The sequence below is a fragment of the Pteronotus mesoamericanus genome, unplaced genomic scaffold (assembly GCF_021234165.1).
Source record: "Pteronotus mesoamericanus isolate MK-2021 breed Mesoamerican mustached bat unplaced genomic scaffold, CSHL_Meso_final contig_25, whole genome shotgun sequence".
Lineage (NCBI taxonomy): Eukaryota > Metazoa > Chordata > Mammalia > Chiroptera > Mormoopidae > Pteronotus > Pteronotus mesoamericanus.
The window spans coordinates 31,746,190-31,771,378 of NW_026555105.1; the positions used below are offsets into that span (position 1 = coordinate 31,746,190).

Here is a 25,189-nt window from a genome sequence, read left to right on the forward strand (position 1 = left end):
GAAGAACAAAAAGTTGCCTCCAAACTGTTCTTGAGAATTCCTGTGCAAAGCAGGTGATGTTAGAACTGAATCTTTTACTTATCTGTTAAAATAGGTAAGTTATTTTCTTAGGACAAGGAGGAGAAAACAGCATGCGTAAAGCCCCAGGTCTGCAAGAACTAGAGTATAGGGTAGCGAATGAAGAACAGACCAGAATGAAGGCAGAGGCCAAATTGCAAAAAGTCTTGCACATTGAATTGTTCAAAATTCTTTGGGAAAAAATGGGGAGTTAGTTGGTTCACTTCAAGTGAAAGCAAGTGCCATAACCTGACTTATGTTTTTTAAAAAAATCTGACTCATGACAACTAAAAGTAATGGATGGTTTTTTATTTGATTATGTATTTTAAAATAGAAGGAAATAATACAATAAAAATAAATAAATTTTAAAATTAAAAATAATGTATAAATAAATAAATATTAGAACTAGACTAAGTTCTTTGGAACCAATATTTTTATGAAGTGTGGCTATTCATAAGGGCTCTTATAGTTTGGTTCTTATATATAAAACGTACTGTAAATGACTCAGTCAATGAAGTGAACAAGATTCACAATTTATAACTAAATCTTTTCTATCTAGTGGATGCTGGTAGTAAATAAAATACCTGACTAGTAATAAAAATAGAGAGAAATAAAACATCTGTAAAAGACATTAAGACATTATTAGAACAGCTAGGGAAATATGAATTTGAGCTTTATATTGGTTTCTTGGTTGTCACATAGCATTGTGATTTTGCAGGAGAATGTTCTTATTCTTAATAAATACATGCTGAAGAACTTCAGGGTGAGGTATTATGAGGTTTATAAGTAACTCTCAAATTTTCACCAAAAAAATTGTAAATATGTACATGTCTGGAGTATAGAATATGGGGACATTGCTGGCTCTTGCTTCCCTGCAACTTAAAACTTAAAACATGTTGTGTTTCCAATATATGAGGAAGAACTCACAGATTATGGGTGCCCATGAAAGACAAATGGCCACCATAGTTTGTCTCTGCATTTTTGGTATCGTTGAAAAATTTCATAATTTAAAATTTTTAATTAAAAATGAAAAATAATTTTACAAACTATAATTTATAAGCATTAAATTATATTGGGCTTTTCCACATGTCTCAGAATCAATTTCCATTCATACTTTTCCAAATGCAGTGTTTTTGACTGTAAAGCAGTGGTACTCTTGTACATGGAGGTCAATACAGTGAAGAATGAGAATCAGGAACTCTACATTCTCACCAACACTTGTTGATTTATTGATGATGGCCATTGTGACAGGTCTGAGATGATGTTTCATTGTGGTTTTGATTTGCATTCCTATAATGATTAGTGATGTTGAACATCTTTTCATGTCTATTTACAGTCAGTGTGTCCTCCTTGGAGAAGTGTCTTTTCAGGTCGCTCCTTTGCCCATTTTTTAATTAGATTGTTTTGGTTTTTTGGTGTTCACTTTTATAAGTTCTTTATAAATTGTGGCTATTAACCCCTTATAAGATATATCATTGGCAAATATGTTCTCCCATTCAGTGAGATGTGTTTTCATTTTGCTCATTGTTTCTTTTTCTGTGCAAAAACTTTTTTAGTTTGATGTAGTCCCATTTGTTTATTTTTCTTTGGTTTCCCTTTCCAGAGGAGATATACCAGAAAAAATATTGCTATAAGAGATGTCTGAAATTTTACTGCCTATATTTCCTTCTAGGATTTTTATGGTTTTAAGTCTAACACTTAAGTCTTTAATCCATTTTTTAGCTTATTCTGGTGTATGATATAAGAATGTGGTCTAGTTTCATTTTTTTGCACATATCTGTCTAATTTTTCCCAACACCACCTATTGAATAGACTATCTCCGCCCATTGTATATTTTTGCCTCCTTTGTCAAATCTTAAATGACTATAAAGGCATGGGGTTATTTCTGGGCTCCCTATTCTGTTCCATTGATCTATGTTTGTTTTTATGCCAGTACCAGGCTGTTTTGGTTACTATGGCCTTGTAGTATAGTTTGATATCAGGGCCTTATGAACCAGCAATTCCACTTCTGGAAATTTATTTGAAGGAACCCAAAACACTAATTCAAAGGAATGTGTGCACCCCTGTGTTCATTGCAGTGTTATTTACAATAGCCAAGATTTGGATACAGCACAATAGTCCATCAGTAGGTGAATGGATAAAAAAAGCTGTGGTACATTTACACAGTGAAATACTACTCATCCATGAAAAAGAAGGAAATCTTTCCCTTTGCTGCAGCACAGATATTATGCTAAGTGAAATAAGACAAGTACCATATGATTTCACTCATATGTGGAATCTAATGAAAAAAATGAACTAACAAGCAAAAAAAAGATAAATTAATAGATAGCAGATTGACAGCTGTTGTGAGGGGACATTGGGGAGCTGGGTTGGGTGTTGGAGGGGTTGGGCAAAAAAAGAATTAAAAAAAGAAAAAAATACTCATGAACGTAGATAACAGTGTGGTGATTGCCAGGGCGAGGGGATGGAGGAAGGTGAAGGAGGGTACGGGGGAAGTAGAAATGATGAGGGAAGGAGAATTGACTTGGAGTGGTAAATATACAGTACAGTGTGCAGATGATGTGTTGTGGAATTGTGCACCTGAAACCTGTATAATTTTGTTAACCAGTGTCACCCCAATAAATTCAATAAAAAGGAAAAAAAAGAACGAGAATTGAAAAACAAGAGTTGAAATTGTCCCATAGAAAAGATCCCTGCCTTTCAGAGGGAATACACCAAAATTGTCCCAAATAATCCATCATGGGATTGAAGGGCTCCAGCAAGTCCACAACCCACCCAACAGCATATCAGTTTTCCTGTCAAATATCAATTCTTTAGATGATAGCTGGTGCTTAACCAAGATTTTAAATGACCTTTTCTGCTGAAAATTTTATGCAAGTGACTAAAGATGTAGTCCCTTAAAACAATCCCCATCTCCATCAGCTAAATGTTATATAGCATTTTATTCATATATTTAAGCTCTTGGGCTTTTGAAATTGAAGTGGTTTGCAGATCTATGTTTCAAGTCTTGAGTATCTTCCTGCTCCCATATGTTGTGCTTCCTTAACTTTATTTATTGACCTGTGTTTTATGTGCTTGTTTTCTGAACAGGGATGTCTCATTTTAAGTGATGAGTTAAACCATGCATCTCTTGTGCTTGGGGCCAGACTCTCAGGTGCAACCATAAGGATCTTCAAACACAACAGTGAGTATCAATATATTTATTCAACATGTACTGCTTGTTTCTAGAAGAAAGTAAAAATGACTGTTGGGGCTTTGTTCTTGCTCTTCAAACTGGGAGCTTAGCCTAGTGAAACACAATTATGTTTGTATTCACTACTGACTTGTTAACCTCTGCTGACCCAGAACAAATGGTTGAAGTGCATTAAATACTCAGATTGTTAAGCACAACCCAAACACATTAGTGTCAATGTTATTAGTGGTCTTTCAATGTGGCCTCTGAAGACCTGACTAATCTCATAGGACTACCACTTAATCATCATAAGTGTCATAACCCTTCACTTTCTATTACTCTGCCTTGGGAAAATATGAAGAGTTAAGTTGCATGTTATAGTCAGGTAAAAATTGATCTTCCCTAGCATAATGCTTATTTTCCCTACCTCACCCACCATATTCTCAGACACCCCACACACATAAGCAGTCTATTCAACTGCACAAAAATGCTCTTTCAGGCTCTGAGCTATGTGGTTGGGTCGTAAGAAGGAGATAGAGGCTATTTATTATTAGAGACTTGAAAGGACAGCATGGTAAATATTAGGAAATACTTCTTTAAAAGGTGGTGTGGGACACCTATGTTCTATTATCCAGCTTTGCCTCTAACTTGTTGTACCACCATGTGTAAATCTTTTAATCATTCTTGTATTCAGTTTTCTTATCTGTAAAATAAGGGTGTTGAATTCTCTGATGTGCAAGGATCCTCTCGGTTCATTTTCTGATTCTAATTCTTCATTACCATCATCAAAACTCTCCTTTCTGTGTGTGCACATGTGCACATACACATATACATACATACATACATACTCTTGTTTCCTCTCTCTTCCCTTTCATTAGTTTTCTCTCCTGCTTTCCCTTCCTCTTTCCTTTTCCTCTTCCTTGACACTACCCTCCATGCTTCAAGAGAGTAACAAAGACTAAAGTGAGGAGAAGAAAAGTGACAGAGAACTGAGGAGGAATTAGTTCCAGTTGTTATGTCCACTTCACAGAAATCTCAGCCAAAGAATAATTGTCATATGGAAAGAAAAGCAAATGAGTGGGAGAGTTCTAAAGTGAATCTACTTTCTAACTTGTAGAATTTTTCTAATAAAAAATCTCCTGCTGTCACTGAGCGGGGTGAAGTCTTGCTATGCCTTTACTGAATCACCTTCAGCAGCTGTGTAAACATGAATACTCTGGAGTTGAGTTCAGAACAAGATCTGGAAGAACCAAACTTAAGGTCTCTCAAACCTAGATCAATTATGACAGCCAGCTCAATGTTAATTCAAAATATGTTGATTCCATTTCTTAATTTTGCATCAAACACTTGATCTTGGCTAGTCTCTGATAAGTTAAATTCCTCTAGTTCTGTTTCATTTACCATCGATTATCACATCTAGACTCCAATTATTTGGACAATGTTGGGAATTCATGTTTGGAGGAGGCATCTTTCATGTGTTCAAGAAGTGAATTTATTGAGACTACAGAACATTCCTTTGGTATTAGAAAAATTATGCTATATTCTCTTGTTTCTTTAGCATGACAGGCAATTGGTGATCAAAGATTTTATCTACTTGAGGAAGGATAAAGTATAGTTGGCAATTATTCAACTGTAGTTTCATCCACAGATATAGTTAAATGTAATAATCTTGTTCCTGGAAGCAGACATATTCAAGTTGTGATCCAAAAGGAACAAATAAACCAGATCATGGTCAAGATTAACCTCTCATTTTTTCACTTCATTCTACTAAGGGCAGTGGCTCATGACCCTAGGTTCACAACAGAAGTATGTAGGGGTCATCTGTGAAAGATCAATGACAGGACCCACCTCCAGATGAATAGGATCCAAATATCTCAGTTGGATCAAGGCAGCTGAATTTTTTCAGAGCTCTCCCATGTGATTATGATGCACAATGAAGACAATAAACCTTAGAATCTTATTTTCTAACTTCCTTTTGTTTAGGCTGACCCTGGATCTTACCAGTTCATACATGGGTGTATCACCACACACATTGCCGTGTTAACTACCCTCACTCTTCCTCTCACCATGGATAGTGCTATTAACATTCCTGGCCTAAAGTTGATAAAGGGGATCAAAAAATGCAGAGAAAGTTTTCCAAGCTAAAATTTATTGAACACATTTTGAACACCTATTCTGATTCAAGCCCTGTGTTTGACCTTTGGAGATTATAAAAATTATAAGGTAATATCTTAGTTATGTGAGAGCGTACAATCTAGTAGTAAAATCAGATATGTATGAAAGTAACTGTATTATTCGTTAAAGCAAAAAAAAAAAAAAAAAAAAGAAGGCGGCCACAGTGATATCAGGCTAAGAGTACAGACTTTGGCCAATGCACCCACTAGAATAGCTAAAGAAAGGAAAGATGACACCACCAAATGTTGGAAAAGATATGGAGCAACTTTAACTCTCATCTATTGCTGAAAGGTAAAATAATACAACTTTTTTGGAAAACTCTATCGCAAAGTCTTATAAAGAAATATATTCCTGTGCTATGATCCAGAAATTTCACATCTTGGAGTTTCCAAGTGAAATGAAAGCATATGTTAACAAAAAGACTTGTACAGAATGTTTGTAACAGCTCTATAATAGTCCTAAACTGGAAACAACCCAAACATTTATCAATGAGAATGGAAAAAATTGGGTTTTATTCATACAATAGAATATGACTCTATAATAAAAAGGAATAAACTACTAATACATACATGTATGACCCTAAAGAAACATTTTTATAATGAAATAAAGTAGACACAAAGAGTACATACTGTATAAATTTGTTTGTAGGAAATTCAAAAGCAAACTAAATCTATGACAATGGAAATCATAACAATGCTTGCCTATTATTGTGGAGGAGGAAACTGGTGAGAAGAGGCATAAAGAAACTGTCTGCTGTGATAGAAATGTTTGATATTTTAATAGAAGTGATGCTTACAATCTTATTAAAATTCATTGAATTGTACACTTAACATCTGCACATTTCCTTATAAATAAATTTTCCTAAAAATATAATGATCACACAGTATATATAAATTTAAAACCATTGATTTAGTATTTAAACAAGTATAGGTTTTGACCCAAGCATTTGTGTTCTTGTTCTATAGCTTATTAGCATGTTGTCCTAGGCAAAGTACTTAATCTTCTTAGATCTCAATTTACTTATTCCAAAAATGAGAATAATTATAATACTTGATTCCTGATATGCAGGAGGAAGCATATAAAGTGCTTACTTAGCACAGTGCCTGGTAATGAAAACTACTGAATTTTTTGTACCTACTGGGTTATTACAATTATTATCCTCATCATTTTCATCACCAGTACCACTAAAGAACAGTACAAAACATTATGGTGACTCAGAAGAATGCGGAGATCATTTTATTTGGGGAGTTGCATGAAATGAATAGTATTTTCCTTAGACTTTGAAAGATTAAGAGAATTTTAATCAGGAATGGGAGAAAGGATATTTCAAACCAAACAGTAATCTGGAGTGTTAAAAGATCATCAAGACTTCCAGTGTGACCTGACTATAGGGCTGAACTAATAGAGATGAGCCTGAAAAATAAGTCCTTAGCCAGTTAATACAGAGTTGCTAAGATGTATGTACTTCAAGAAGCAACAAACTGGGCAGCTGGCTTCATGCCATTCTGTTCTCTAGATGAACTGGCTTTGCTCAAAGTATTTGGTAGCCCTCTCATATGTTCAGTGGAGATGAAACTACATGTGCAAGCTTTGAGTTAAATTAAATCTTTAAATAGCAACAGATGGAAAAGACCATTTACTTATGGATTGTAAATATTGGCTGTCCTCAGAGCAGTTCTGTTACACCTTCTACTGTCTTTCTCCTGCATTTGTTGTATGAAATTCAGCCCAAATTCTATTATTCACTAGTATTGGAGAGTCTATAGAGATGATGATGATGTTGATAGTTATAGATACCTAGATGTTAGTTAGATAGAAGATAGGTGGACATATATACATGCATACTACCCAACTGGGAGACTAATTGAAAGCTTTATTAATTATTACCAGACATCCCTACCCTCCAGCTTAAGACTTTTAGGTAGCAATCCTCCAAGACACCAAATGATCCACCACCTCCTGGTATTTATGCCCTTGTATAGTTCCCTGCTGCATTCTCTCAGGATTGATTTGTGTGATCAAAAGAATACAGCAGAAGAGATGATATGTCACTCTTAAGATTATGTTTTAAAAACATTATGGCTTTTGCCTCTCCTTTCCTGGATCACTTATGAGGGTATTTAGGAAGGCTGTGAAGAAGAGGCCTTCTGCCAGCAACTATGGGAGCAGGGAATCTTGACAGATCCCCTGGCTTCACTTCAAGCCTTCAGAAGACTGTAGTTCAGCCAGCATTTTGACTGTAGCCTCACAAGTTTCTTAGGCTAGAATACCCAGCTAAGGTTCCCAAATTCCTGACCTACAAAATCTGCAAGAAAATAAGTTTTTGTTGTTTTAAACCTTTAAGTTCTGGAATAATTTGTTACATAACAATACATAACTTATATACCTTCTCTGGCCACTATTCCGGGGCAGAAGCGGGACACCCAAGTGTGACTTCCTACTTCCTCCTTCTTTGAACCTAGAATGAATAGCTCATTCTAAAATGGCTTGACAGAGCCTGAGTCTTTCAACCCAACTACTTTATCCACTTGTTCACTGGCAAAGAAGCCAAAATAAGACAAGATGGAAGACAAGCCATTCTTGGTCTCCATGGGACAAGAAACTCAAGAACCTGTATCATCAAGGTCAAGAAGTGAAATAAGGCTTGTCTACTGCTTCCTGAGACATAGTTTCCCATGGCTGTAATGGCCTAAGAATGTCAGGCTTTGACTCACCATATTAGCAACCCCTTTTCTGAGGGGAGTGAAGCAAGGATGTCTTGAAGTACTTCTTTTTCTATTGGCTAAGGCTGAAATCACACACATTCCAGTTCCACAAATAGTCATCAAAACTATTGCTCTTATCTGTGGATATATGGAGTGGATACCAACAATGTGAGTGTGTCAGTGCAGATCATTTCCACATTTTTGTTCAAACACAAATATAAAATACAAATAATTTTGCCAAAATCATGTAATAGGAAAATATTTTAAGCAGAGCCCTCCAAAATAACTTTATTTTAAATATTTAAATAAACTAATGCAGTTCAGACACATATTCATTACAACTACTCAGAAATTGCTTCAGTTCAACCTGCTGTTCCCAGTCCAGCTCATGATACTCTATACAGCTATTTTATATCTTGTCCTTTAGATTCCAACCTCAGGATAAAAATTCCAGTGAAATTACACCCAAACGAAAACATAGTAACTATATCAAGGAGAAATCAGACAGCCTCTTTACAAATGGTAAAAACCAACATCATCATTTAGGGGCAGAAGAACATTGTGTATCTTTATATGTGATGCCCTGAGTATGACTCTACATCACTTACATAGTATTCAGACCAGAATGCTTAATTTTATCATTAGATAACCCAAATTAGGAATGTTCTATTTTAAAAAATAAAAAAGGAATGTATTCTTTAAACACATTAATACCACAAAATTCACCGAAAGGCTGAGGAGATGGTCCAGATTAAAGAATACTGAAGAGCCATGACAACTAAATATAATTTCTGATCCTAGACTGCCTTCAGAAGGAGGTAGGGAAATGCTATAAAGGACATTACTGGGCCAAAATACAACATTATAGTATGGACAGTAGGTTAGATAACGCTAGATAACTGTAGTGTACCAATGTTAAATATACTGAAGTGGATAACCATATTATAGTCCAGGGCAGACGTACTATGGCCTGTGAGCCCAGAATATTTGTTACATTTTTAAAATGTTGTATAAAGAACAAAGAAAAATGTGTGACAGAGACCATATGTGGTCCACAAATCCTAAAATATTACTTGCTATATGGCTTTGTACAGAAAAGTGTTGTTGATCCCTGCTGGAGTCTTGTAAGAGAATGCCCTTATTCTTGGGAAAAACACACTAAAGTGTTTAGGAGTAAGGGCCATGGTATATGCAATTTAGTCCAAATCCAGGAAAAAAAAATGTAAGTATATATGTGTGTACACTCACACATATATATACAGGGATAGATGGACAAATCAATGATAGATAGATAGATATTTAGATAGATAGATGATAGGATGATAAAGCAAATGGTAAAAAGTGTTAACAGGTGAGTAAAGGGTATATAAGTGTTCTTTGTAGTATTCTTATTCTTACAATTTTAAATTATTTCCAGGCAAAATTTTAGTTTAAATCCTTAGTTCTTTGATGAAATTATAATTCAAGTTTAATTTTATCTTCTAAGTTTACAAAGCTCTTAAAACATACAATAATTTATTTCTCATGGCTTCCATTTGTACTCCCAGAAAATAGATAATATTTCTTATCTATATCTTTATAATGAATGTTAGCTGTGGTTATTTTATAACAGCAACTAGCACTTACATAGAATGTTCTCTGCCAGAGGCTGAGCTAATGGTTTTCTCTTATGTACTTATTTACCCCTGTGGACAACCCCCATGAGGTAGGTACTAGTTTACAAATAAGAAGATCCAGGCTTAGCAATTTTAAACCACTTGTCAGGATCATACAACCGGTCAGTGGCGAAGCCTGGAACTGTCTGTATAAATGCTGGCCTTCCCAACTAATGGAGAACTGTGCGTGGCAAGGGTCAGAAGTCCATCATCTAATCCATTAAACTCTACTATATATGAGCTATTGTTACTCTTTTGCTTCTGTAATAGGTAAAATAATGCCCCCCAGGGATGTCCACATCCTAATCCCCAGAACATTTGAATATATTATGGGGCAAAGGGGAATTCAGGTTGCCACTCTGCTAAGCTTAAGAAAAAGAGGTTATCTGCATGGGTCCAGTGGAAAAGGGAAGAAGAAGAGTGACAGAGATATGATGTGAGAAAGACTTTAATGGCCGTTGCTGCCTTTGAAGATGGAAGAAGGAAACCCACAGGCCAAGGAATGCCAGAAGTCTCTAAAAGTTGCAAAAAAACAAGTTTTCCTCTGGAACTTCTAGAAAGGAAAGCAGCCGTGCCCACACCTTGATTTTAGCCCATAAGACCCATTTCAGATTTCTGGCCTTCAGAACTATAAGATAATAAATCTGTGTTGTTGCCCCAGCCAGTGTGGTTCAGTTGGTTGGGCATAATCCCACAAACCAAAAGGTCACCAATTCAATTCCTGGTCAAGGCACATGCAGGGGTTGAAGGTTCAGTCCCCAGTCAGGGTGCCTACAAAAGACAGCGAAATTGATGTTTCTCTCTCATCAAACCAATATTTCTCTCCTCTTTCTCCATCCCTTCTTCTGTCTCTCTAAAGAAAAATGAGTTATTTACAAGTTTATGCTAATTTCTTATAGCAGCAATAGAAAACTAATACACTTTCATCTTCAGATACACAAAGCCTGTTCCCACTCACCAATGTGCTCAATAGGACTTCTACCCATGAGCATACTTTCTCTACTGCTGCATTTGCATCACGAAAATAGCCACTTTTGAGAGCAGGGGTACCTTATCTCCAGATTTGTTACCTGAGAAGTTAGAGAGTCAGAATGTGCATAGAGGGGAAAGAATTAAATTGAGTTACAAAACATATGGCATCACTGGCTGTCGGCTCTCTTTCCTGCTGTGCTAGTCCCAGGATAATACTAAATACCTCAGTAAACAACAGTGCTTTAATCCACAATATGCATCCACACAGATTAGAATGATAAAGTGGAGATTGTGTAAGGATCTGCAGAGATGTAAAGTTGCCCTCCTTTGTGTGTATGAGGCAGGCAACCAGCCCAGAGAGAAGTTAATAACTTGTGAGACAGGTTCTTGAGGATGGTCACCTAAACCAGAATGTTCTCATATGTCAGGATCAAGGGATTTCATACAACTCTACATGTTCTGCTCCCCTGGACTTTCATCTACTTTGTGTCCTTTGCTTACAACTTGGGATACTCCCCTGCCTTTTGGAAGAGAGGAAGTTCTATTTCATGTAGATCAGTACCAGCAGGTAACTTTTGTTATTTAGAACCACTCTAAATAAATTAAAATTCTGCCTGGGAAAAATATACCTAAGGTATATTTAAATTTATTCAGACCACCATAATAAACTTTGAATCCTTTGTAAACAGACTTAACCAAGCTACTCCTCATTTCTCTTTATTTCCCACAAAACTCCTCAAAGGGAACAGAATAAGAACAATGGAAGGCTACTCTCTAAGGACTCAGAAGTGCATTTTTAGCAGTGCTAAATTCAAAATTGGGTACCAGAATGCTTTATCACCATGGATTAGCTCTCTTGCATAGCAAATGTAAACAATTACTGAGATCATAACTGTCATTTATTTGCATTCGGTGATGCCAGCAAATACATTAAACCCTTTACAAAACCAGTTCACTTAATTTTAACAAAAACCTAGATTTATAGTTCTCTTCATTATTCACATTTATTAAGAGAAAACTGATCATCAAAGTGATTAAATGGCCCACTCAAGGTCATACAGGTGATAAATGATGAAAGTCAAAATTCAAACTCAAGTCTGTTTCTCTCATCTTGGTTCATTTCTTCCAGTCACTTATTCAGAAAGTGATCCCAGGAAGCACCAACAGGTGAACAGGGAATGGAGGCAGGGAAGGAAAGGCAGCCAGTAAAGGGTGTCTTGTAAGTTACCACAATAGACAAGTGGAGCCCAATCTTGCTAAGGAAATTTGGGAAGCCATGTAGATATATCTGTGTTATCCCACCTCAGGGTTAAGGCAGCTGGGGCATTTAACCATCAATTCACACTTGTGGTTGATTGAGGGTAGTCCCTACTCAGGCCTAGTTTGCTTTTACAGCCTGGGGAGAAAAAAAAAAAGTTCTTGGACCAAGAATGGCCTGTGTTTGCAGTAAGGAGCTTGGTTGAGGGATATAGGCAGGGCATGCCCAGCGTTTGCTAAAGCTCTTATTCACTAGCTAATTCCAACTACTGCCAGACCATATGTAGGACCCAGAGGGCTGTGGGTCCTTGTGAAAATCAGTCTTGTGTAATGGCTTATCCTGTTAGTAGCCCGATTTTCAACCCAGAATGCTGAAGTTTGGCTTCTGAATTCCTTAGCACTGAGAATACCTCCTTGGATTTTCTATTGTGAGCAACTGTGGTGAAATAGCCAATCCTTAGTTTGCTTTTGTAACTCATTTGGTGGCACAAAACAGGTACTCCAGCCATTGTACTCCCTAAGCTAAGGCATCTGCTCCAACCAGGGAACAAGGCTGATCTCTATTAGGACTTTAGTGTATTTGAGGAAATAGGCCAGAGCCCCTTGGCGCACTTGTCTGGCTTTGGTAAACACAAACCCTGGTCTGAGTGTATGAACACCCTGAGCATGCCAGGACATCAAACCTTTGGGGAAGATTTGACTCTCTGGAAAGGTCAACATTTTCTGTTACACATTTGGATATATCAAGACAGTAATTTTTTTCCCCCTGAATCTGCTCACTTTACTGGTAAATACATATGACCTAGATTCTAGAGCAATGTTGTTTCTCAGACTTTAATGTACACAGGAGTCACTGGTAGTCACTGGGGGTCCTGTTAAAATGTGGACTCTGTAGATCTGGGTTGGGGCCTAAGTTTCTGAAATTCTGGCAAGTTTCCAGGTGATACCAATGCTGCTGGTGCAGGACCACAGGAAACAGCAAGGCTGTAGGCCGTCTCCATCTTCAAGTGAGCCACAAAGGGCTTCTTGAGCCAGCAGCCTTGGAGAGGAGAAGTAGTCTTTTCAGCTAAGAGAGTTGGCATGAGGTTAGTGGTCTGGGCAGGCTGGGAATTTGGAATGGTTTGGAAAAAAAGTGAAGAACCAAGACTCTACCTAGAGGCATTCAAAGGCCAAGAGTAGGAACAAAAAATGAAGTGTTAGTGGGAAAACTCTGAGTCCCACCTCATCTGCCCAACAAGGGCTCATGAGGGCTGTTTGAATAGAAGGTCAGATCTATAAACATCATTTAGACTACTTTATAAGCCTTGACCTTTTAGATCTTATGGTATGACTTGGGTTCTCAAACAAGGTTCTTTACTTTAATAAATATAGTAATTGCCTCTATGTATTTTAACAATAATTAACAGTATTGAACGCTTACTCTGTGATCCTTTTACATGCACTAACTCATTTTAGCCTCAAAACTATGCAAGGAGGCACCTTCTATGATTATGCTCTTTTTATAGATGAAGAAACAGAGGCACAAAGTGGTAAGGTGACATCCTTAGAAACACAGAGCTAGAAAGAGGCAGAACTGGCATCTAAACCAAGTAGCTCTGACTCCACAATTCCCATTTTTAAGCACTTTACCTCCTTTCCCAGCCTTTTCTACTCCTTGCCTCCCCCTTGATGGTAAATTGATGTGGGCAATGCTTAGTAGCCTCCATCTCTCATACAACTGTCCTTGAGTCAGGACAGCTGGGTCCCGCAGATGCGGACAGCATTCACTCCAGTTGCTCTTGCTGACTCCTTCACCTGAGTCTCAGGATCCCAGCAGTGATCTCTGAGCTTCCATATTGTTTCCTGAATCATATCTCTCCTTCTTGCATTGACTCCATTCACTTAGGGATCCTACCTCAATAATTAGTCTAATTCTACAGGCCCCTTCCTGAGTATTAAAGCCTCAAATGCTGCATTGGGCCCAGAGTCTAAGTGCATGGGACACACTGTGCCCTTGTTTTAGGCTCTGCCTATTCTTCATTTCATGTCCCCAAGGTCAGAAATTGTAGGTATGACACTCCCACCGCACACAGACCCTGCCCTAACACCTGTCTCATTCTCAAACTTAGTCCAGTTCCTCTGCCCCCAGCTGCCTTTTGCAGTCTTCCAAGATCATTTGCTTCTTTACCTACCAAAGGCCATGCAGCACCTGCCCACATACTTACAGAGCCATCACGGAAATCTGAACCACAAAGCAAAAAACGTTTGCTTTGCTTGCCAAAGCTGGCTTATGTTTCCCCCCAAAGGCTAAATAAACAATGGGCAATCTCAAAGTAAAAATAATTTATTTATTATTGTCCAGTTATTTAAGGACCTATTGCTTAATATTTCACCTTTGGGCTCAATATTGAAGGATAATACCTGGTATCTCTGAAGAAACAAAAGGAGTGGGAGAAAAGATGGGGACCAATTAATATATAAAAATAACACATAGCATTTCTTCATCATCCAACCATATTTTTATTTAAGCAATAGCTGTTGAGTGCTTAGCATATGCAAGTATGAAATATTTTTGACACAACACATGGAATAGAGAACCAGAGGTTGTATCTAAATGCAGCTAAGGGTAGGATTTGTGGAGTTTTGAATGACAAAGGATGAACCACCAACCACACAGGGCAGCATATGGAAAGTGGAAGCTGGCATTCATCCCAACAAGGACCACGAACCCTGGGTCCAGAGAAGAAAAAGGGCATTGAGAGATGAGCAGTGAGAGAAGTGCTTATGTCTCAACAAAATCTCAGTTGCCTAAGAGAACAGGAAGGAGGAAACCTTGGCAGAAGAAAGTGTTGTCATGTACAGCACAGTAAGGACAAAGCCAATTATCCAGTTCTTATCTTCTGGAAGACACTCTTCAAACTACACCCAACCTTTCTGCTTAGAAGACTGTGGGTGGGTTCCTTGTTTCCTTGTGCCCTCTTCTCCCAGGACCTTATCTGTAGCTTTCCCAGGTCCCAGAGACTTTGAATGTAGAACAGGCCCAAGAATAAGCTCTCAAGAGTGTGTTGTGATATAAGTCTGATCATACTTTTTGGCCCATAGTTGGATTATCCTGGGTATCTAATAGTTAGTTCAGTAATCCAGTAGCCATGCTTGTGACAGACCAGGACCAGCTCTGCACCAGCCACCAGCATGTGGTCTCCATGTTTTCATTTTTGATAGCTCTGTGCTCATCACCCACCATGCCAACTTGCTCCTCTCAGCCCTTCACATACCAAAGGAAACAGCCTGGGTGAGTCAGACTTAGTGGCAAATAATATCTAAGGCATTGTTCATACTCAAATTCGTGGTGATTACAAGTCCACAGTGTATCATTATAAGTTCATAAACTTATTGTACGATAATGCTGTATATGTGCACCTTGATGGTGTCAAATTTATCCTTTTAATTCCTGTATTTCAGTTTTCTTTATACACCAACAAGAAAGTGGTTTGTTTGGGTTTGAGATTTGTTTTTCTTTTTTGGGAAATGAGGGGAGGGTGTCATTGTAGTTGTTGATTCTGTAAACCTTCTGGGCATTAGTTCACTCATCTTAAAATACAAACACCTACTCATACTTGCCTACTTCTCAGACCTGACATGAGAATTAACATAATCCAAGGTTAAGCGCTTTAATAAACATCAGTATTTAAAAATCACTTACAGATGTTAGCCTGTGGCTTACTAAAAAGTAGGACCTCATTATGGCCTGCAGAACATAAGCCACAATCTCCTGAATCCTAAAGGTCTGTGACCTACACACTGTAGCATGATACAGCAAGGCCATGAAAATTAGAAACTACCAGAGGTTAACATGGGTCCAGAATCCCATACTGAGTGAAGTTATCCTTTTCCCTATCTAGTTTCTGTGATTCTAAAAAGTCTATGAGTTTGTCCCTAACAGGGAAAAAAATGGCAGATTGATTTTCCCTCTGCTCAAAGATTCCAGGTTGTGGATATGTTGGGTTTTGTGAAGTTCCCCCAAATGCCTCTCCCCATGGAATTCTCCTTTCACTTCAAACACAGTGAGTCCCCTGCTAAGGAAGGCCCTGGGATATCTCTGGCTTCCTTCTTCAAAATGCATAAATCACATCATGCCTATTTAAAGGCTTGTTTTCAGGTCCTACTCGTTCTTTAAAAAGTGGAGAGAGATTTCTCTTCTCTTTAGGGGAGTTCATTTTAAATTTAATCTTGGACTAAGTCTGTAATATGTCTGTGATCCTTTTGACTGCATAAACAATACAATAATCTTTTCATGCACAGATTTTTCAAACTCTTGAAATATTCATCTTAAATAACTACTAATTTTGTTCACTTGGGTATTTTATTTTTACTTTGGCATTGGAACCACACTCACTGTGTGTCATTTCTATACAAAACTTATAAATTCCAAGTCCGAGAAGAAAAAGCAGTAAACAGGAATACTTGTATTCATCATTTCTTTATTCCATTCACAGACTAACAGGCTTGTGGTAGATTATGGAAAAAGGAGATACCTCCCCCAATTACCTGGGTGCCTTTATCATCTCAGGAGCCCAGCATAAAGCAAACCTGAAAACAAAATGTCAATGCAGGAGATTTATTACCCCTGAAATTCTCAAAATAAGAAAACTGCTTTTTGTTTCCTTGACTGCCATCTAGTGGTTAATGATATAGTGCCAGTAAAATGCATTACTACATCTGTGAAGATGGACTCTTTAAAGCAAAAGTAAAAATATAACTACATTTTTATTATTAGTAAATAATATTTTATTATTAATACTTTAATTTATTTAATTAAATAAATTAAAATATTATTGCAGATATGAGGCTTTTCTAATAATTCATAGTTAGTTCCAAAGTATCATTCTCTTTCTTGTTTCTTGGTCTACTTCATGCCTATTCTATTTCATTCTATTTCATGTACTAATACTGTGCACTAGGACTAGGACTATAAGGATGAATAAAATAATGTACCTGGATTCCAGGGAGGAGACATGAAATTGAGGAATGAGAAACATGATGAACGCTTTTAAAAAAGAATAGATGAGTCATCGGGGACACCAAGAAGAAAGAAAATCTGTATTATCGGCCAGTAGAGTTTGAGTCAACATTGAGTGATGAGTGAGAATTCTCCAAACAAGAGGGAAAAAGCATAAAGAAAAGTTGGGAGGTCATGTGTCAGAAAACATTGAGAGTCTAGTTCAGGAAGACAAGACAGGGCCTCGTCGGTCAGGAAGGGCCTGTGAGACTGCACTAGGTAACTGCAGTAGCCCTCTATTATCCACGGCTTCACTTCAGGTCAGGTACCCTTGGTCAAGCATGATCTGAAATATTAAAGGGAAAACTCTAAAAATAAACAATTCATAAGTTTTAAATTGTGTGCCATTGTGAATCTGGTTACCTCAAGTACTGATAATTAAAAAAAAAAAAAAAAAAAACTGGTACTTCCAAAATTTTATTTCAAAGAAATACTTGAAGCCTCATTGTGGGTGGCAGGCTTGCAGTGTGGAAAAGTAAATGCACCCACTGATGCATTTACCCAGCTGTGGGGGTAACCCTAAAGCAGATCCAGCCACAGAATGGGGACTAAAAGACAAAGTTGAAAGGCTTTCCACAGAGACCAAGAATCTCAGCCAACTGGAACCTCGATCAGTGATAAATCTTTGAATACCTGCCTCATGGGAGCTTGTGTGCAGTGACTAAAACCAACACTGACTGTACTGTTTTAGATTTATCTTTGCAATGTTTCTCTTTGTGAACATTTTACATGGGATCCCTAATGCCTAGTGACCATTATGTAACAGTCAAAACAGCAGTTCAGTAGCATCCCTATCTTTTCAAATTAAGATTGAATTCTAAGTCTAAAGGACTTTAGTCTTAGATTCTAAAAAATGGAAGGCTTAGGAGGTACAAAGATATATAGTAGAAATATGAGTATAAAAACATGTACATAAACCTCTTTTTTATTTGTTTGTTTATCTCTCAGCTTTGCAGGTAAACACATAACACATACACACACAGCTGGATTGGTAGGCAAATCTCTCCCAATCAAAGCTCAGTTATCTACATCGGACTACAGATAAATGAAAAGTCACTATTAATTATATTTGACATCAAAGTTAACAAGAAAAATCTAGCAGACATTCATTCTTCCTCATTCTACATCACTATGAAGAATGAGAAGAAGGGACAATGGTTCCCACAGAAAAGTTGTGGTTACAAAGGTGGGTCATGGTACGAGACTGCACAAGTTCAAATCCTGGCTCTCTGCTGTTTACGATCACAGACCTCAGGCAATCTGCCGGACTTCGCTATGCCTCAATTTTCTGAACCATAAAATGCAGATACTTCCTCCTTAGGGTCTTTGAGAAGAGTAAATGAGTTATTACAAAGAATGTGCTTAGAAGGACTGCAGATAGGGCTCAATAATTCTGAGATATTATTAATGTATCCAGAAGTCTCCAAATACTTTGCGAAGTTGTCCCACTGCCTTAAAATGCTGACAGCTCTGAAGTTGGGGGATGCCAAAAGTAAAAGTCCGAACACATAGGAAGTGAGACAGCTACCAGCAATGCTGCCACTCCATTGCTGCAAACTCAGCTAAATGCTAACATGCTCGTTTCTGAAAGACTAGTGTTAGTTCATTTTACCTCTCATGGTTCCTGTTAACCTGGCAGGGAAGCTTATGCCTAAGAGATATTTAATGCAGAATTTCAGTCTCTGCTAAGGCAGTAAAGGAGAGCCTTTTAAGAATCTATGAAGCTATGTGCCTCCAGTGGAGGTTTATTCTGCCTATTACAGAAACCCAACTAGTCAGCTTATGAGAGTTCAATTTTACTAAAGATTGGACCCCTCTACCCTCTCAAGTGTTTTCTGATTCCAACTTTGCTCTCTGAAAGTTCAGTTCTCAGCCTAAGACTAAAAAATCTGGCATCTCCCCCAAAAAGATAATAGGGGAGGAAGAAAAACCCTTTCATGACTCAGGGTTTGTTTTTTTGTGATTTTTTTGTTTTTTTGTTTTGTTTTGTTTTTATTTTATTTAAAGACATGCAAAGCCTAGAGAAGCTCCTGAGAGATGCTGTAATCTACGGCCAGCCTCGAACCCACAGAGCTTGGAAAAAGATTCTCATCCTGGTGGAGGGCGTCTACAGGTATGTAAATAACTGGAGACATTTGAACACTCTGAAGCCCACAGCAGACTGACAAATGGGAAAAGGCTGACCTCTCCTAGCTAAAGAGAAAAATGGGTTAAATACAGATATTATGGAGGGATCTGAGCTAGAGCTATTCATGTGAGCTGTCAGGCCTTGGGTTACCTGTCTTTTTAATGACTATACATACACTGGAGCACCTTGGAGGCTGGCATGCTTGTGAAAGCTTCTTCAGAAATATCCCCACAGGACATTACTCACATGTATTGATTCCTTCCACTACCTGTGGCTGCTTCACAGTTTCAAAGGCCTTAAGGGGCTGGGTGATTCAACATCAGAATGCTCCTTGCCTTTAAAACTTTAGTAGACGTTGCTCATGGGAACCTGGATGTGTCTAACTGGATACTGCATCCAACCTCCAGTTGCTTGCTGAACCTGGCCGGTGGTTGGTAGTTGGCATCAAAATACAAAGGCCTGCTCATTTTCCTCAACTTGGAGTGCAATTCTCCATACAGAACTGGGGGAGGGTGGAGGAAGGAATGATCTTAGCCTCTGAAAGAATGCTCTGAGTTTTCCTACCCTTATTGAGCTGAGCAGACAAAACACCCATTAAAGCCATTCAGAGCTATACTTTTATATTGAAGCTTATGGTGAAGTTAACCTCATTCCCTGTCTGAACTGATTATTTTTACTGAAAAGGAAATGTCCTCCAAGCTCTCCTTCTGTTAAATACCCTAGTCCTAGAGTCAAGAAACATTATCTCAGAGTTCCTCTGAAATCAGTTCTCAAGCAATCCTAATATTAGAGGAATTCAGGAAGATGTTTCCTATGAGATAATTAGAGAAAAGTGAAAAATATGAAAAGAAGGGAATGAGGGCTTACCTTCCCAACAAAAAGGAATGTGTCCACAGAGGAGACTTGAGAACAGAAGTAGCATTTCTTTCAGCCAACTAATCTAATTGATCTTGGAGTGCACACTGTTTCTCTTAATTAAATAATAAGCAGCAGACAAGATGTGTCTATCCATTTTGGGAAAAAAAGAACTGCTTTCTCCCAAATTTAAAATTATCATATCATCATCACCCTAGTATCATTGTATTTTTTTCTCTAGTACTTACTGCCCCAATGGTTAGTGCTCTGGTGTTCCCTGTGCTCCTATGGGGTTGCAAAGTTGGCATTTCAAGTTTCTCGTAGTTCACCTCTGCATTCCCTATCAGGACCTCCTCAGGTCAGCCTGAGAGTGTGTCCTGTTTATGAAATCTCTAGGATCACCCTAGAGCTGAGTTCTCAACCAGGGTAATTTCTCACCCACAACTCACCCCCATCCCAGGAACATTTGGCAATTTTCAGTTGTCACAGGTGCAGAATAGACTGGCATCTAGTGGCAAAGGCTAGGGATGCTGCTAAACATCTTACAATGCACAGAATAGTCCCTCACAACAAAAAATTATCCCTAGGGCTAAGGTTGAAAAACCCTGCTGCAGAATAATTCAACTATTCACTGGTCCTGAATTTGCTGCTTTTAGGAAATAATTTCATATTGTCTCTGGGCTATCGTTACCATAGCCACAGATATTTCTTCCCATGTGATTTGCAACACCTGCCAGTCTGGGAGGGGAGCCCTTATCTAAACACCTGTTACTTACAGGCCTAGAACAGCAGGAGAATCCATCAGCTGAGGGAGTGCAGACAGGGCATCTCCATTAACCAGAGTAAACAAAATCCAACTGAAAATAAATAGAACTTGACTCCACTAAAGGAAAATTGCATTGTAAGCACTTTGATCATGGCTGAAATTTAGTTGGCCACCAGCATTTTACTCTCAAATATTCCCATCAGTAATAAAAGAAATCACTCTAGCAGCAGGGATTATTAATGGCTACACTGGGCTTATGTCCTACCGCAATCTCAGGAGGACAGGGGAGCTGGGTATGGACTCCTGGCTCTAGTCCAGCATGGCACCAAACCACAATTTAGGCTTCACTGATAATAATGACTGTTCTGTTATCTATTGCTGCATAATACAAGGGGGAACTACCCACTAATGGAACTATTTTCTGGAGGGTGCGCCCTTTATAGTATGGGCTCCTTCACAAGATGAGTGTTCGAGGAGCCCAGAGCCTGTGTTCAGCTTCAGTGACTTCTGTTTTGAAAACTTTGGCAATGCATTTGTCCATTTCATGATTGGTGATTTATGAGTGCACCTGCCCACACCACGCTGAGTATTCAGCAGTTTTTGACCAAAATGACATGAACCTTCTGCCTCACCCTCCCTATTCACCCAATCTCACCCCAAGCAACTTTTTATTGTTTCCCTGGATGAAACAATCCTCAAAAGGAAACGTTTTGCCAATTTGGAAGAGGTGAAACAAAAAATGGCAGAAGTACTATAAGGCATCAAAATCGATGAGTTCAAACTGTTTTGAGCAGTGGAAAAATGTCTCAATAGATGTATTGCATCAAATGGAGAGTACTCTGAAGGTGACCAAAGTTTAAATATGTAAGAATAAACACAGTTTTTATAAATAAATTCCAGTGTTTTGGAGTCCTGTCCCCACTCGTAGACCACCATACAACATAATGGCGTACACAGCAGCAATGAGTTGTTATTTCCCATGTTACTGCAGGCTGTCTGGACCACCTGGCAGTTCTCCTTTTGCTCCACTTGGTGTTGGTTTGGGGTCATTTATGGTGTTGTATTATTCTGGGAGTTCAGTAGAGACTAGAATATCCAAAATGACATACCGCACTCACACATTTGGGCTCTTGGCCCTGACTGTTGACTGAAGTGCCTGGTTCTCTCCTCTTCACTAAGGTGCTTTCTCTATATGTAGACTTATCCCATTCAGCCAGAGCTTCCCTACAGCATGGCAGCTGATTCCAAGAGAATGAAAGCAGAAGTTGGCAGCCTGTCAAGGACCAGGCCCAGAAGTGGTACAGTACCATTTCTGCCACACTCTAGGGGCCAAAGCACATTACAAGGCCAACCCAGATTCAAAAGGAGGGGAAATAGAGCCCACCTCCTGATAGGAAAACTGGCTTATGTGTACAGGAATGGGAAGACTTGCAGGCAGCCATCTTTGGTGGTGATCTACACCAATGGCTCAATTAACCTGGCACGTATACAGAGTAAAGTGTTCACTTTCCATGACGTGCCATCACAGAGAGATCCCCTTCATCTCACCTGCACAGGAATCTTGTCTTTAAATGAGACTGGCTAAAAGGCTTCATTCATAGATAGCAGACAGAGCACTTAGAGAGTCCTCAGTACTTCCTGGGGCTTCAGTCTCCCTATCTGTAAAATAAGGCTAGCCTAGAATAGAGTTTTGGAACATGGATGTTCTCATTTGATGCTGTCACCAGAAAATGAAATTATTTCCCACAAGATTTTCTAAAGTGCCAGGGTTAGAAATGTAAAATCAAGAGCTTAATGCATTTCTACTTTTTAGAGATGTAATATGGACACATACCTTATGGATATCTACACAAAGCCTCCATTGAACTTTCACTCCCAGGTTTTTTAAGTCTCTTGCTTGTGGTTTCCCACCATGGGCAGAGAGCTAGCATAAATCAATGTTTTCATAATTCCAAAAGAGAAAGTCAACCAAATTAGAAAGTTCCAGGCAGGTATCAACGTAGAAAAGGTTAAATACCAAGGCTAAGAAGTCAGTAAGTGCCATACAAGCAGTTAGATGATAATAATAATAGCAGCAAAAATAATAGTAATATCATTGTCCATAAAACATGCATGTATTATTCTTTACATATAGACTATAGAAGAGTCAGGATTTGGAGTGAGGCCTGGAATCTGGATTTAAATCTTGCTGTTGCTACCTACAGCTGAATGCCCTTTGTAACATTCTTTTATAAGTAAATGAAGTCATATAAGCCAGTGCTTGCCTAAGCCCAGCCTATAGTAAGCCTGCAACCAAGGGTAGTTGCTTTCATCATTAAATTTATTTTCAGTTGAGGAAGTTGCAACTTGGAAAATAAACCATCCATGTAGCCAAGTGGCTTCATTTGCTCTTCACCCACTCAAGGAGGAAGAAAGAAATCACATTGATTTTCTTGCTAAACATTTCACATGTGCCATGTTGAGTAAGCCTCCCCAGGTCTCTCGAGGTTATTGTGAGATGAAGTCTTGGAGGATGTGAGACCTGGATTAGCTTGTCCCAGAGCAGATGACTGAGATGAAACAGAGCTGGGATTCAAATCAGGTGGCCCTGTTGAGACAAAGGCCCAATATAAACAGGAGAGTCAGCTAATGTGTCCATATCTAATGAAGTAAACATGGAAACTGTGCGGTTATTCATTTGACTCTCAGAATTAGCCTAACTAGGGCTTAGTTTCTTTATCTGTAATATAGGAAGATTGAAACTTGAAGCCTAAAGTTCCATAACTCCATGATTTTTGGTTTAAAAGTACAATAGCAATATTTTAGTATTCTGATTTGTATTTTCCCTTAAACATCGCTTTAAAATCATACTCTTCTAATTTTATGTCTCTGGGGAGTCTAGTTTTTGACTCATTGTGGTTGAGAAATCTCAAAATTATTCAAAAATATACTAAAGAAGGAGATAGGGGATCCAAGTAACCTGAGATAAAACTAGCATAGCTGGAGCACAAACTTTTTTTAAAAATTCTTCTCTATCTCTTATTCATTTATTTATCTATCTATTTATTTACTTATTTATAGAGAGAGGGGAAGGGAGGGAGAAAGAGGGAGAGGAACATCAATGTGCAGTTGCCTCTCACACTCCCCCACACGCCTCAACTGGGGACCTGGCCTGCAACCTAGGCATGTGCCCTGACTAGGAATCAAACCAGCAACCCTTTAGTTCACAGGCTCAATCCAGCCAGGGCTGGAGCACAAACTCTCAAAATAAAATTAACCGAGGAATAACATCCAGCCCTTCAAAAAGTAAAATATATATATAGGCAAATTCTGAAGTCTCTGAATGCCATTTTCTATAAGAATATAAGACATTCTCCTCCTCAAAATAATGTAAGTCTAAGCATTGAAAACTTCAGTGGTAATCTCTAACCTATACCTCTATCATTTAAACAAATAAAGACAAAGAATAAGAAAACACTAGTCACTCTTTTATTAATTAGTCTTAGCTCTTTTTGTTCTCTCTTTCTACCTTCTTTTCTTCCCTTGTGTTATACTTTGGGCCCACCAGGGAGATTTTTCCACCATGTAAGTTGACAAGCCACTGGTTTAATTCCCAATCCTGCCAGCAGATAATATAGTTTATATGTGGAGGAGAAGGTGGTGAGAAGGAGATTTCAATAAGGAGTCTTGTCACTTAGCTAATACATTATGTAATAGAAAAGATACAAAGAAATTATTCACTGGCTTGCTGGTTTAAGAATAATTCAAATTCCTGCACAGGGCTTCAAATTAACTAGTGGAATTATCTTCACTTACAGTTGTATTTTAATTGATTTTCTTCTATTGAAGTCAAAAGAAAACACAACTTTCCATTCCAGAAGAAAGAATAAAACACTCTCCTTGTTTTCTGTATTGTTTTTGACAGATATTAATAGGAAGGGCATAGATAGTTTTTATGTATGCACCAAACTCAACATCCCACTATAGGGGAAGCTTCAATTCTTAAGAAAATGGGTCACAATAAGAAAATGAAGACTTAGTGCAAGTGAATATAACTCTTTATAAATGCTGAGTTCTCCCTAGGCTCATGTGTGCCCTGCATTAACTCCAGAAATCAGCAGTATTGTAGAGTCATTAATCTTACAGGGAGAAATATAAACCAGGTGGGCAGACTCCTAACATCAGCTAAACCAGCCCCAGCGAAGGATGGCTAATTAGCTGCCCTGAGTGTCTGCAAATTGTTCGACATTAACTCTGGCTCCTGCCAAATTCAGTTCCAGAACAAAGAATGGTTATTTGTGACATGTCATGTTTTTAGTATATTTGTGTTACCAACTTAAAAACATTTTAAAGACGAGAAGAAAATTCTAGAATTTTGAGGGCATCAAACCATTTATTATGTGCGACACCCATATGCCTCTTTCCCAGAA

General features: G+C 38.2%; 1 protein-coding gene across 1 annotated transcript in view; it reads left to right on the top strand.

Annotated features, from left to right (window-relative positions):
- Positions 1–25,189, top strand: part of SPTLC3 (serine palmitoyltransferase long chain base subunit 3) — a 148,158-nt gene that overhangs the window by 81,269 nt on the left and 41,700 nt on the right. Inside the window, exons 6-7 of the mRNA XM_054574064.1 lie at positions 3,148–3,241; positions 19,039–19,144. Coding sequence (XP_054430039.1) covers positions 3,148–3,241; positions 19,039–19,144 — 200 coding nt within the window. The remainder of the gene's footprint in view (positions 1–3,147; positions 3,242–19,038; positions 19,145–25,189) is intronic.